This window comes from Durio zibethinus, chromosome 5 (assembly GCF_047325235.1).
Source record: "Durio zibethinus cultivar Kanyao isolate XHJ-2024 chromosome 5, ASM4732523v1, whole genome shotgun sequence".
Lineage (NCBI taxonomy): Eukaryota > Viridiplantae > Streptophyta > Magnoliopsida > Malvales > Malvaceae > Durio > Durio zibethinus.
In genome coordinates, this window is record NC_143166.1 from 33,442,036 (window position 1) to 33,457,090 (window position 15,055).

At 36.5% G+C, this 15,055-nt stretch overlaps 1 protein-coding gene across 2 annotated transcripts; it reads left to right on the forward strand.

Annotated features, from left to right (window-relative positions):
• Positions 1-1,225: 1,225 nt before the first annotated feature.
• Positions 1,226-14,774, forward strand: LOC111281976 (E3 ubiquitin-protein ligase UPL3-like). 2 transcript variants are annotated; one of them, XM_022869824.2, is made up of 19 exons: positions 1,226-2,413; positions 2,813-2,923; positions 3,030-3,146; positions 3,231-3,401; positions 3,485-3,646; positions 4,086-4,331; positions 4,415-4,536; positions 4,623-6,054; positions 10,566-10,661; positions 10,760-12,319; positions 12,505-12,729; positions 12,809-12,913; positions 13,052-13,132; positions 13,232-13,300; positions 13,400-13,528; positions 13,904-14,071; positions 14,176-14,296; positions 14,393-14,475; positions 14,574-14,774. In XM_022869824.2, the coding sequence occupies exons 1-16, from the start codon at positions 1,520-1,522 to the stop codon at positions 13,928-13,930; spliced, it is 5,547 nt and encodes a 1,848-aa protein (XP_022725559.2). In that variant the 5' UTR covers positions 1,226-1,519; the 3' UTR covers positions 13,931-14,071; positions 14,176-14,296; positions 14,393-14,475; positions 14,574-14,774. The 2 variants fall into 2 exon arrangements, with proteins under 2 accessions (XP_022725559.2, XP_022725558.2); XM_022869823.2 differs by having other exon boundaries at positions 13,937-14,071.
• The last annotated feature ends 281 nt before the right edge of the window (positions 14,775-15,055 follow it).

Sequence of the window (15,055 nt, forward strand, 5' to 3'; positions counted from 1 at the left end):
ATTTATAAATATTAAATAATTTAAAATTTTTATTAAAATTATTTTTAATATAATATTCTTAATGATTATTTCTCTTTTTCTTATAATTCACCTCACAATCATTATTGTGTTTGCATTTAAATATATATTTTTATAATTAATTTTAATTTTATCGTTATAATAATTAATTTTATCTTTATCATTATTTTTATTTTTGTCTAAGCTAATTTTACTATTCATCTAAATAGACATTTAATTTTTAAATGATTTATGGTGTGTTTGATACATTATTGAAAATTTTTAAATTATTAAAATTTAAAATTTTTAATAATTTTATACTTTCAATACATTTGATATACTATTTTTAAAATCATTTAATTAAAGCATTTCAATGCATTGATATTAATGTATTAAGTCAATCTATTTTTTTCTTTTTTAACTTTTATCAAATGAAAATAATTATAAAATCACATCTCATTTTTTTTTTTATAAAAGATCACTAAAAAATTTACTTAACATTTAATTTTCAATAGCATATAAATAAATTTTATATCATAAATTTAGTATTTAAAAATTTAATACTTAATTTTCAATGATGAATTTATTCAAAAATCAAATAGCATCTAAATTAGAATGTTGTGAAAAATATAAAATAATTTTATTTAATTATTTACACTTTTATTATTTTCCTTGTTTGGTCCCACCGAAAATGATATTTTTAATCTGGCAGATTGGTTGGCATGTTGGGTACTGAATTTTTTCTTTTAAATTATTAACTAAAAAAGCATATTTAATTTAATTGAAATTTAATTTATATTGTATCTATATAAAAATCCAAACATCCTCTTTTATTATATAAAAATAATGAAATAAGGAAGTGAAATTACTTGGGAGTCTGTAGTAATTTTATAATTTAAAACATAATATAATAAAAAATATATAAATTTTATGTAAAAAATAATATAAATATAAATATAATATTTTATATGATATAAATATACGATTTTTTATATATAAAATTAATGCCCATGCGGTTGCACCGATGGAGACGGTCCAAGTGGAGAAGAATTCACCGCCATGGAAAAGCTTACTGTGAAAGATTCTTTTTTTCTTTTTTCCTAAAAAATATATATTTTATCCAAATATTTCTTTATTTCTATATAATGACCAACAAAAAGAAAAAGAGAATTTTTTCTGAAAACCTTTACTAATGTATATAAAATAAAAAATAAAAAAGCCTCGTTTTGTTTATTCCTTCTTCACTTTAGGGTTTCAGGTTTCGGTGTTAGCCTCTACCCTTATCCCTCACCAATTTTCTCCCAATTAATCATCGAATTGCAATTTCGTTAGAACCAAGACCATGGCCTTGTTTCCCTGATTGTTAATTTTGGGGTTTCGATTTTGTTCGAAGAGTGAATTTCTGTTTCTATTTTCTCGGGTGTCGATCAGTTGTTGTTGAGATGCAAAGAATAATCGGATCAGGAGTCGTCGATCTTGTAGTGGCGACAATCCGGTAATCAGGGGCGGTGGTCCCCTTTGTATGGAAACTCGGAGCCGGAAGCGGGCGGAGGCCTCCTCAGCTGGCCCTTCATCTTCATCTTCTCCCTCCGGTCCCACCACTCGTTCTCACAAACGCGCTCGTCTTTCTTTCTCCTCAGCCACCTCCTCCACCACCGCAACGACTCGCTTTCGCACTTCCAGTGCTGCCGCTGCCGTAATGGACCCCACCACAACCGAATTTTCTTCCGGTTCCCGCCGCGATCGTCGTTCCAGCAAATCTAACCAAACCACAACAAGTGACAGTCCGAATCTCACCTCCGATAAAGGCAAAGAAAAGGAACATGACCTAAGGATTCGCGATAGAGGTAGGGATAATAGAGATAACAAAAACAATAATTCTAATCATCCAGAGAGAAGTTTTGGGTTAAATATGGATGCCTCTGGAGGTGATGAGGATGATAATGATAGCGAAGGCGGTGTAGGGATTTTGCAGCAGAATCTGACGTCAGCAAGCAGCGCGTTACAAGGCTTGTTGAGGAAACTTGGTGCCGGGCTTGATGATTTGCTGCCTTCATCGGCTATGGGTTCTGGGTCTTCATCTCATCAAAGCGGGAGGTTGAAGAAGATTCTGTCTGGATTGCGTTCTGATGGTGAGGAAGGGAGGCAAGTGGAGGCGTTGACGCAGCTCTGCGACATGCTTTCAATTGGGACTGAGGAGTCCTTGAGCACCTTTTCTGTGGATTCGTTTGTTCCCGTGCTAGTTGGATTGCTTAATCATGAGAGTAATCCTGATATTATGCTTCTTGCGGCAAGGGCTCTTACTCATTTGTGTGATGTGTTGCCTTCTACGTGTGCTGCTGTGGTGCACTATGGTGCAGTTTCGGTTTTTTGTGCTAGGTTGCTCACTATTGAGTATATGGACTTGGCTGAACAGGTTGGTTTTTATTTTGGTTGTATTTGAAATTATTGATTATTAGAAATTTATAGTAATTTAACATGTGATTAAACTTGAAATTCCTTGAGTTGATTCAGTGGCATCTTGCATTTCATTTGTAAACTAGAGTGCAACTAACTGAATTTACTAGAAATTGAGTTCAATTGGCTTGAATGCAGATCAATTTGAGATAGTTGACTAGGCATTTACTTGACAGCCTGTGTTAAGTAAATTTGGTTTGTTTCTAACTAACCCTTGGTAATTCACTGTTGTGAAATTTGCTTATATCAAACGTTATACTACATTTTCCATAACTGTAGACTTGAGTTAGAAATTTCAAAATTGTAGATTTGCTTTAGTTTGTGTTACTTATCTTTCTGGTTGAAATGCTGTCAACAGTCTTTGCAAGCTTTGAAGAAGATATCTCAGGAACACCCAACTGCCTGCCTGCGAGCTGGTGCTCTCATGGCAGTGCTGTCATACCTGGATTTCTTCTCCACTGGGGTTCAGGTAAATTTGTGAATTTTTTTGAGTATTAACGTTTTATGGAGTGAAGGAATTTCTTGCTATTTAGATTCTTATTATTTTGTTTCTTCTATTTAATCCCATGTTCCAGCGAGTGGCACTATCTACTGCTGCTAATATGTGCAAGAAACTCCCTTCAGATGCTGCTGATTATGTCATGGAAGCTGTACCACTATTAACAAATCTTTTGCAATATCATGATTCAAAGGTATCTTGAGCATTGTATTAATGATAATTATTTTGTTGTAAATTGTGTTTCTTCTTCATCTTGTATATTTTGTTATGTTTGTAGGTGTTAGAGCATGCTTCTGTTTGTTTGACTCGCATTGCTGAGGCCTTTGCATCTTCCCCGGATAAATTAGATGAGCTATGTAATCATGGATTGGTTACTCAAGCTGCATCTCTCATTTCCACAAGTAATTCTGGAGGTGGACAGGCATCTTTGAGCACACCAACATATACGGTGAATAGATGTTGCTCCTTTGTTTATCTTTATGCCAATGCATTTTATGTGCAACATCATGACATTTGGTTTTTTGAATTCAGGGCTTAATTCGACTGCTTTCAACATGTGCAAGTGGGTCTCCTCTGGGAGCGAAAACTTTACTTCTCCTTGGGATCAGTGGCATACTTAAAGATATACTGTCAGGTTCTGGCGTTGCTGCTAACTCATCTGTTCCTCCAGCATTAAGCAGACCAGCAGAGCAGGTAAGACTTTTAATCCAAGCAGAAGAGATAATAGTTGTCATTGCCTGTTGTTTATATGTACCTGTGTAATGTGATATGTATGATGTTTGCTATAATATGTAAATATAAGCAGTGTTGGACTATTAGTTCTTGTGACCAGGGTTCAGTCCTTACAACTCAATTCCCCCTCCCCCCCCGCCCCCCACCCAAAAAAAAAAAAAAAAAAAAACAGTGCTGAGGAAAACGGTCTAACCTTTAAAACTCAGTATCAACTTTGAGTTTTAGAATAAGTTTATGTAAAACTTGTGTTTCAGTGCTTTTTCCTTGTAGTTAAAAGTAACTTGTTTTAAATGTATCTGTTTTTTTCTTGCAATTTATTTATTTATAATGGCCACAGTAATGGCTTATGCATATTAACCATATCTGTTGGTGATCTTGTAATTCTTATCTTGTTGTGTAGATTTTTGAGATTGTCAATCTGGCAAATGAGCTTCTTCCTCCATTGCCACAAGGAACCATCTCCCTCCCCAGCTTTAATTTATTTGTGAAAGGATCTCTTGTGAGGAAGTCTTCTGCTAGCAGCTCTGGAAAGCTAGAAGAAACCAATGGAAGTGCTCCTGAGTTTTCAGCCCGAGAGAAATTATTGAATGATCAACCAGAACTTCTTCAGCAGTTTGGAAAGGATCTCCTTCCTGTTCTCATACAGGTAAGTTTCCTTTGCAGAAGGTAGATGTTTGTTTTTCTCTTGATTTGTTGGTACTTATGGTCTCCTATCTTTTTGTCAAGCAGATCTATGGTTCCAGCGTCAATAGCCCTGTTCGTCACAAATGTCTCTCAGTTATCGGAAAACTGATGTACTTCAGTAGTGCAGACATGATCCAGAATCTATTGAGCGCGACCAACATATCAAGGTATCCATCTTAGGTAAAACAGAGCTCTGTACATATTCATGCAATGGTCGGTTATAGTAAACTTATTATATTGTTTGATCTTGTAGCTTCTTGGCTGGTGTTTTAGCATGGAAAGATCCACATGCCTTGGTTCCTTCCCTCCAAATTGCTGAAATCCTCATGGAAAAGCTTCCTGAAACCTTCTCCAAAATGTTTGTCAGAGAGGGTGTGGTTCATGCTGTGGACCAGCTTGTATTAATTGGTAATCAAAATACCACTCCTGCTCAAGCATCTTCCGTTGAGAAGGATAATGACTCTGTATCTGGAACATCATTGCGTGCCAGGCGTTTAAGACGATGCAGTAATAACTCAAATCCTGAAGGAAGTTCAGTGGAGGAGTCCAAGAATCCAGCACCTGTGAATATTGGCCCACTTCCAAGTTCAGTTGAAATTCCTACAGCCAATTCCAATCTTCGCGCTGCAGTAAGTGCATGTGCTAAAGCATTTAAAGATAAGTATTTCCCCTCTGGTCCCGGGACTGTTGAAGTTGGAGTAACGGATGATCTTTTACACTTAAAAAATCTTTGTTTGAAATTGAATGCCGGTGTTGATGAACAAAAGACTAAGGCAAAAGGAAAATCTAAAGCTTCAGGGTCTCGATTGGCTAATTTTTCTGCTAGCAAGGAAGAGTATTTGATTGGGGTGATTTCTGAGATGCTAGCAGAACTAAGTAAGGGGGATGGTGTATCCACTTTTGAGTTTATTGGTAGTGGTGTTGTTGCAGCCTTGTTAAACTATTTTTCTTGCGGGTACTTCTCAAAGGAGAGAATTTTAGATGTAAACCTGCCTAAGCTTCATCACAAAGCCCTTAAAAGATTCAAATCATTTATCAGTGTTGCACTTCCTTCAGGTGTGGATGATGGAAGTACTGCTCCTATGACTGTCTTGGTTCAGAAGCTTCAAAATGCTTTATCATCACTCGAGCGTTTCCCTGTAGTTCTTAGTCACTCATCTAGGTCATCTGGTGTGAGTGCACGTTATTCTTCTGGACTAAGTGCATTATCTCAGCCTTTTAAGTTGCGCCTCTGTCGAGCCCAAGGAGATAAGTCTCTTCGTGATTATTCTTCAAACGTTGTGTTGATTGATCCATTAGCAAGTCTAGCAGCTGTTGAAGAATTTCTTTGGCCGCGAGTTCAGCGCAGTGACACCGCTCTTAAACCCTCTGTATCTGTAGGAAATTCGGAATCTAGGAACACACCTTGTGGGGCTGGTGCTTCTTCTCCATCTACCTCAACTCCTGCTTTGACCGCTTGTCGTCTTTCTTCAAGGTCCAGATCATCTGTTATTATAGGAGATAGAGCCAGAAAGGAACCATCACAGGAGAAAAGCACAAGTTCGTCAAAGGGCAAAGGTAAGGCTGTTTTGAAGTCTGCTCAAGAGGAGCCAAGAGGACCTCTAACAAGAAATGCTGCTCGTAGAAGAGCTGCTCTGGATAAAGATGCTCCAATGAAACCTGTTAATGGTGACTCTAGTTCTGAGGTATGCTTTTTTATCTTAAGATGTGAATTATCATTTGGCTTAGTTGTTTGTATTTGTGGAAAAACTAAGAGTAAAACAGAATGTATATTGAAAAACTGCTCATTAAGAATTATACAAGAGCCTTAGGGGTTAAACTAGGAAACTAAATCTTCCTAAAAACTGATCCTATAATGGAGGGATTGTCTATCCTAATTTTTTGTCCTTAATTCTAGGGATACAAATACTTAATTCTAGAGATACAAATATAAATACACAGATTACAAGATTACAACCGGCTGTAAATAAATGTTTTCCCACACTCCCCCTCAAGCTGGTGAATAGGTGTTTTCCATTCCCAGCTTGGAAATAATTTCTTGAAATGTTGCACTGCTGAGACCTTTAGTCAACATATCTGCAAGTTGACCCTTGGTTGATACATAAGATGTACAAATCAACCCATTGCCTAGTTTCTCTTTTATGAAATGCCACTCTACTTCAATGTGTTTTGTTATGTCATGTTGCACAGGATTGTGTGCAATGCTTATTGCAGACTTGTTATCACAGTGGAGTCTCATCGGTCCATCCCACTTGATCTTCAAGTCTTCTAGGATAATCTTTAATCATAGTAGTTCACAAATTCCTTGAGCCATTGCACTGAACTCTGCTTCAGCACTTGATTTTGCAATCACATTCTGTTTTTCACTCCTCCAAGTCACAAGATTACCACCTAAGAAAGTGCAATAGCCTGAGGTGGATCTTCTATTAATTACTGAACCTGCATAATCAACATCTGTATATGTTTCTAGAACTAGCTCCGAATTTCTTTTGAATAAGATACCTCTCCCAGGATTGGCCTTCAAATAGTGCAATATACGGTAGACAGCCTGTAGGTGCACTTCTTTAGGATTATGCATAAATTGACTTACCACACTCACAGCATATGCTATATCAGGTCTAGTATGTGAGAGATAAATGAGTCTTCCAACTAATCTTTGGTACATCTCTTTATCTACAGCAGCATTAGCTTCTCCAATTTTATGATTAGGATCTATAGGGGTATTTGCAGGTTTACATGCGAGCTTCTCAGTTTCCTTCAGAAGATCCATCACATATTTTTGTTGTGAGATGAAAATACCATGCCGTGAGTGAGTTACTTCAATTCCTAGGAAGTACTTCAATCTCCCTAGCTCTTTTATCTCAAATTCTCTAGCCAAACATTGTTTTAAAGATTCTCTCTCTTTTTCAGTATCTTCAGTTACAATTATATCATCAACATACACTAATAGAACTGAGACTCTTCTTGAATCAGAGTGCTTGATAAACAATGTGTGATCTCCTTGACTCTGTTTGTATCCCATTGCTAGCGTCACTTTGGCAAATCTCCCGAACCAAGCCCTAGGAGACTATTTAAGGCCATGCCATATAAAGCCTTTTTCAGCTTGTATACTTTGTTTGCTTCTAGATGACCTCCAAATCCTGATGGAACCTTCATATATATTTCTTCTTTCAAATCACCATGTAGAAAAGCATTCTTGACATCAAATTGTTGAAGCTGCCAATTGTAATTTGCAGCCAATGATAACAAAATCCTAACTGTATTCATATTGGCAACTGGAGCAAAGGTTTCCTGATAATCCACTCCATAGGTTTGAGTGTAGCCCTTAGCCACTAACCTGGGTTTATACCTTTCAACAGTACCATCCGCCTTGTATTTTACAGTGAAAACCCATTTACACCTCTCTGGATTTTTTTCTTTAGGCAACTCTATCAGTTCCCATGTCTTATTTTTCTCTAAAGCCTCTATTTCTATTTTCATGGCTTGCCTCCATTTCTCACTGGATAATGCCTCGAATAATGTAGTTGGAATAGAAATAGTGTTTAGGCTCACAAGAAAATTTTTGTGGGATGGTGAGAATTTTTCAAATGATACAAAATTAGAGATTGGTTATAGTGGATGTTTAGTACATTCTCTAGTTCCTTTCCTAATGGCAATAGGCAGATCATAATCACTAGTTATAGTTTTAGGAGATTCATGCTCATTTTGAGAAACAGAGTCAAAAACTGTAGTTACCTCATTTCCAGAGTTAGGATCAGGTTCTTGGACTGGCACTGGTTCAGGATTTGGAACTTTCCTTCTTGAGTACACTTGTAATTCCTTCATAGAATCAAGAACAATATTATCCTTTATCACATCTTCTGTATTTGGAATGGGTTTAAACTCAAATTCAGTGTTTGACTTAGGCTCAGTAGAAACAGGTTTGGACTCAGAAGAATAAATCGGTGAAAATGTTGAAGAAGGGGACAAATCAAGCAAAAAGAAATCTTTATCCTTATCTTCCATGAATAAAGTCTCCCCCTGAAGATAAGGTTGAGTAAAAAATGGTTTATTTTCTTCAAAAGTGACATCTGTAGACATAATTTTTTGGTAGGAGGATGATAGCACTTATATCCTTTCTGAGTTGATGAATACCCCACAAAAATACACTTAATTGCTCTTGGATCTAACTTTTTCCTGTTATGACTGTGAACATGAACAAATGATGTACAACCAAATATCCTAGGTGTGAGGTTGTTTGTGGTATTAAGGTTGGGATAGAATTGTGACAGTAGTTCCATAGGAGTTTTAAATCCCAAAACCCTTGAAGGTAACCTATTTATAATGTGTGTGGCAGTGAGAACAGCTTCCCCCTAGTAAGATTTGGGTACATTTGCTTGAAAAAGGAAGGCTCGGGTTGTGGCTAGTAAATGGTTGTTTTTCCTCTCTGTCACTCCATTCTGTTGTGGAGTATTAACACAAGATGACTCATAGATAATCCCCTCCTTTTGGAAATAGGTGAATAGACTCTGGTTGAAATAGTCTCTTGCATTATTAGACTAATCTCTTGATTCTCACTCCAAATTGATTCTAGATCATGTTTTGAAAGCTTAAAAACATACTATTCACATCTGATTTGGATTTAAGTAAAAAAACCCAAGAGACCGTGGTACAATCCTCTATGAATGAAACAAACCATCTTACACTAGAAATATTAAGAATTGTAAAGGGACCCCAAATGTCACTATGAATCAAGTAAAAGGGAGTAGAACTTCTTTTGTTACTAATTGAAAAAGACACACGTCTATGCTTTGCAAGTTCACAAACATCACAATGAAAATCTTTGACATTTAATCCTTTGAACAAAGAAGAAAACATGTTTCTCAAAGTTCCAAAAGAATGATGTCCAAGACGAAAATGATAAAGTCAAATTTTGTCTTTATTGGAAGATTTTTCAAAAAGAAATGACAAAGGTAAACTATTCTTGATATTACTTGTGTTATTTGATATCTCAAGATAGTATAGTCCATCTTTCTCCTTAGCAAGTCCAATCCTCTTCCCCGAACTCTGGTTCTGAAATTCACAATAAGAGGGATAAAAAGTCACTTTGCAATTCATATCTTTGGTAAGTTTTTGTATAGATATCAAATTAGTAGACAATCCAGGAACATGAAGAACATTTTTGAGAACAAACGAGGGATTAACTTGAACATCTCCTAATCCTGCCACTGTAGTAAGTGAACCATCTACAACAACAATTTTCTTATTACTAGGACACAGGGTATATGTACTAAACTTCTGTGAGGAATGTGTCATATGGTCAATGGCTCCTGAGTTAATTACCCAAGAACTCGTAATAGATTTAATTGAAACATTTAATCCATGAGAACCAGAAGCTTTACCTGAACTAGAGATCTTACCCAAGGAACATACCACAGTAGGCTTTTCAAGGGTTTTCAGTAGGTTTCTCAGCTTTTCAATCTCTTCCCTATCGAACTCTCCTTGTTTTCGAGACATTTGTAGTACTCTGGTGATTTTCCCAATTGACACTTCCTCAAATTGGGTGGTAGTGATATCTTTCTTTGAACTGAAACATGTCTTAAGATATAACTAGAAATGACTCTTAGCAATGAAGGCTAAAGAAGGGAAAAATAGAATGGCTGTGATGGCCTTAACAGAGTACGACAATGAAGGCCTAAAATAGAAGTCAGCAATGAAGGCTGAAAATTTTGCTTCCCAAGAAGAGCCTAAAGCTCTGATACCATATGGAAAAACTAAAAGTGAAACAGAATGTATATTAAAAAACTGCTCATTAAGAATTATACAAGAACCTTAGGTTTATATACAACTAAATAGGGGTTAAACTAGGAAACTAAATCTTCCTAAAACTGATCCTATAATTGAGAGATTGTCTATCCTAATTTTTTGTCCTTAATTCTAGGGATACAAATATTTAATTCTGGAGATACAATATAAATACACAGATTACAAGATTACAACCAGCTGTAAATAAATATTTTCCCGCAGTATTTTATAAGCTCACATGCTGAGTTTAGTTTAAATTGATGATCATTTGTAACAAAGGTGGTCCTATTCGATATTAGGCTCCCTATTTTTGGCTTGTGCTTTCCTTCTCTGTTGTTTGAATGAAATTGTGCCTGTTATTTCTATCTCCTGTTTGAAGATGACCATTTTATCCTTTTTTTTTTTTTTGTAGGATGAAGAATTGGATATGTCTCCTGTGGAGATTGATGATGCTTTGGTGATTGAGGATGATGACATTTCTGATGATGAAGATGATGATCATGAAGGTGTAAGTGATCTTATGCCTGTATAAATGCAAAGGCCCTTTTTGTTCGTAAACGTCATTTAATATCACTATTGCATGATGGATCCACTGTTCTTTTACAGGTGCTTAGAGATGTTTCTCTTCCTGTTTGCATACCAGACAAAGTACATGATGTTAAATTGGGTGATTCAGCTGAAGATGGCACGCCTGCCCCAGCTGCAAGTGATAGCCAAACTAATGCAGCTTCAGGATCTAGCAGCAGAGCTGCTGCTATTAGGGGTTCTGATTCTGCTGATTTTAGGAGTGGTTATGGCTCAAGGGGTGCAATGTCGTTTGCTGCTGCTGCCATGGCTGGGCTTGGATCTGCCAATGGTAGAGGTGTTAGGGGAGGTAGAGATCGACAAGGGCGACCTCCATTTGGCAGTTCTAATGAGCCTCCAAAGTTGATATTTACTGCTGGTGGGAAACAGCTCAACAGGCAGTTGACCATCTATCAGGCCATTCAAAGACAGCTTGTGTTAGATGAGGACGATGATGAGAGATATGCTAGTAGTGATTTTATATCTAGTGATGGAAGCAGGTTCTGGAGTGATATCTACACAATAACATATCAGAGGGCCGATGGCCAAGCTGACCGAACATCAGTAGGGGGATCAGGTTCTGCTACAGCATCTAAAACTGCTAAATCTGGTTCTTCCAGCTCCAGCTCTGATCCCCAAACTCATAGAATGTCACTTTTAGATAGCATTTTGCGAGGGGAACTTCCTTGTGATCTAGAAAGATCTAATCCTACTTATATTATATTGGCACTTTTGCGTGTGTTAGAGGGTTTGAATCAGCTTGCACCTCGTTTAAGAGCTCAGATTGTTTCTGACAATTTTGCTGAAGGAAAGATTTTAAATCTGGATGAGTTGAGTACAACCAGTTCTAGAGTGCCTTATGAGGAATTCGTTAATGGTAAGCTCACACCTAAACTGGCTCGGCAAATACAGGATGCTCTTGCTCTCTGCAGCGGAAGCCTTCCTTCTTGGTGTTACCAGTTGACAAAGGCATGCCCCTTTTTATTTCCTTTTGAGATTCGAAGGCAGTACTTTTATTCAACTGCCTTTGGCTTGTCTCGTGCATTATATCGACTTCAGCAGCAGCAGGGTTCTGATGGCCATGGATCAACTAATGAAAGAGAGGTGAGAGTTGGTAGGTTACAGCGGCAGAAAGTTCGTGTCTCCCGAAACCGCATTTTGGATTCTGCTGCAAAAGTAATGGAGATGTATTCTAGCCAAAAAGCTGTGCTTGAGGTTGAATATTTTGGAGAAGTTGGCACTGGATTGGGTCCAACCTTGGAGTTCTATACACTCTTAAGTCATGATTTGCAGAAGGTTGGACTTGGAATGTGGAGGTCGGATTCTTTGTGGGATAAGTCATTAATGGAAATTGATGGAGATGAAGAGAAAAATGGAAAAACAGCTGGTTCTGCTACCATTGAGGGAGATATAATCCTAGCACCACTAGGGTTGTTCCCTCGACCTTGGCCACCAAATGCTGATGCTTCTGAAGATAGCCAGTTTTCTAAAGTAATTGAATATTTCCGGCTGGTTGGGCGTGTGATGGCTAAAGCTCTTCAAGATGGACGGCTTTTAGACCTGCCTCTATCAACATCATTTTATAAACTTGTTCTTGATCAAGTAAGCTGATTGCATTGTTTAACTTGTGGAACTATTTTTCAATTTTTTTTGGTTGGCATAACTTTTGGAACATCTTAAATATTCATTAAGCTTGGATTGCATGTTTGCACACCTATAAAATTCCTTTATTACCACAGTGATCTTTTACTTTTCTGGCTAAAGATGCATTCTATAATCCATTGCAGGAGCTTGATTTGCATGATATTCTGTCTTTTGACACTGAGTTTGGGAAAATTTTGCAAGAATTGCATCTTCTTGTTGGTCGAAAGCAATATTTAGAATCAATGGGTGGTGACAATTGTGGTGCGATTGGTGATTTACACTTCCGTGGGACCCCGATAGAAGATCTCTGTTTGGATTTTACAATTCCAGGCTATCCAGACTACACACTGAAGCTAGGGGATGCAACTGTATATCTTCAACCTCTCTTTCTATTCCCCCACCTTTTTTCTTGTCAATAGATTATTCTAACACTGTTAAGTACATCAGGTGGATATTAATAACTTAGAGGAATACATATCCTTGGTGGTTGATGCAACCGTCAAGACTGGAATTATGCGGCAAATGGAGGCATTTAGGGCTGGATTTAATCAGGTTGAGTTGCTTTCCTAATCATGAGTTTTCTTGAATGACCACAAGTTGATGTTCATCGTGGATTTTCTTGTTAATTCATGTAAAGAGCTGTTTTTTGGATTCATTGCAATGTTAATATATCTGTTATATGACAAGCAGGTTTTTGATATCGCGTCGTTGCAAATATTTACTCCCCAAGAGATGGACTATTTGCTGTGTGGTCGCAGAGAGTTGTGGGAGGTAATGTGACACTTCAGTTGCGTGATAATATTTCTAACTTCTTTGATTAAAACTAGTTGTCCATTTTGATTTTAACAATTTTAACTTCTAATTATGCAGGCTGAGACACTTGCTGATTACATAAAATTTGATCATGGATATACAGCTAAGAGCCCTGCAATTGTTAATGTATGTTTCTTTTGTAAAACTCTCATTTAAGTACTTTGAGATCTAACTTCTGGTTTAATTCTTATTTGATCCTTAATGAATGGTTTTGTGATTTCATAGTTTCTTGAAATTATGGGAGAATTTACACCTAAACAGCAGCGGGCCTTCTGTCAATTTGTTACTGGTGCGCCCAGGCTTCCACCTGGCGGCCTGGCAGTGCTGAATCCAAAGCTGACAATCGTTAGAAAGGTAACCAGAGTTGGATTGAAAAAGTTTCTATCAAAGTTTCTTCTCTTTTACATTCGGTGTTTTGATGACATCCTGCTGTTGAAATTTTTGAAGATGATTTGAAAGTCAAGTAGAAGTGGTATTTATTTATGTCAATTTTTTGAAGTGCATACAAAGATTGTGTCTTATTTACCTGCAATTGCTCCATTGTTTTTAAAATTGCTACCAAAGTGTGAATCATACTTTGAATGCTATGGGTAAGATTCTGATTTAGGCCAAAGCATCTTTTTATTTTCTTTATCTCTAAAATAATCCTGTTATTCTCTCTATGCAGTATGTTTAAAGCAGCAACGTAATTTCAGTTTATGGTGTCTGTCTAATCATTATTACTTTTAGGTTCTTTTAATACTCTTATCTGTGTGAGTGCAGCATTCTGCATCTGCAAGTGCTGCTGCTACTGCTGCTGCTTCCAATGGAACTGGACCATCAGAATCAGCAGATGATGACTTGCCCAGTGTCATGACTTGTGCTAATTACTTGAAGCTTCCTCCATATTCTACCAAGGTATGACTAGTTTAGATTGAATTTTCATGATTATCTTTATGATATTGTCACCAATATCCACTGATATCATTTTTCCTCATCGACGACTGCTGCTGTATGAACAGGAGATTATGTATAAGAAATTGCTATATGCAATCAGCGAAGGGCAAGGATCTTTTGATTTATCATGAGTTCGCAAGACTAACCAGAACAGGCCTCTGTATATTCTTGAACACCGCAATCTAGGTCAATTTTCTCACCTCCGATTGTTTTTGATGTTTCAAAGTGGCGTATTATTTTTTGCTCAAATAATGACGCTCCTCTTCACTGCTCTTTCCTTAGTAATGGCATTGGCAAGGTCCTGTTAGTACTTTAATGGTGGACCATCTGTTCAAACTTTGCGTTCATAGCCCTAGAAATTCTGGGTAAATGATCAAACCTTTTTTTTTCTTTTTTTTTTTTTTTTCAGTTTGTGAGTATTTTTTGGCAATGAATTTCTTTTTTGGTTTTAACTCGAGATCAGGTGAATCGGGACTATAGCACAAACTAAAACGAAATTGCGAGGGGGATTTTGTGAAGCATTGTAGCAGATGCTAGAGCTTTTGTATATAAATAGGAATTTTTTTTTACTTCTTATTTTTTTGGTTTGACGATTTATTGGCTGGCAAGATATATTACATATGTGGCGAAAATGAATAAATGATGAAATTGTTCTGCCTTTTCACCCTTCTTCATTCTTTATTTTAGTACTTTTATTCTTCTTCCCTTAATTAGAAAAAAAATTTCCTTTAATGCATGGTTTACGTTATACAGAAAACCAATAATAAAAAAATTTATTTTGAAAATCAAAATTTGTAGATCGATTAATATTTATTTAAAATTGAAAATTTTTATTAAAATTTTAGTAAAAACATTTATTTGAATAATGTATTAAGATTTGTTAACAATTTTAAATTTAATTTATGTGACGATAATTTTTTAATTTTTAATTAATTATTTTTGAAT

Coding starts and splice junctions, on each gene's coding strand:
- LOC111281976 (XM_022869823.2), top strand. CDS start 1,520: ATGGAAACTCGGAGCCGGAAGCGGGCGGAGGCCTCCTCAGCTGGCCCT. Junction 3,402..3,484: donor TGAGCACACCAACATATACG/GTGAATAGATGT, acceptor TTTTGAATTCAG/GGCTTAATTCGACTGCTTTC. Junction 12,320..12,504: donor ATAAACTTGTTCTTGATCAA/GTAAGCTGATTG, acceptor AATCCATTGCAG/GAGCTTGATTTGCATGATAT.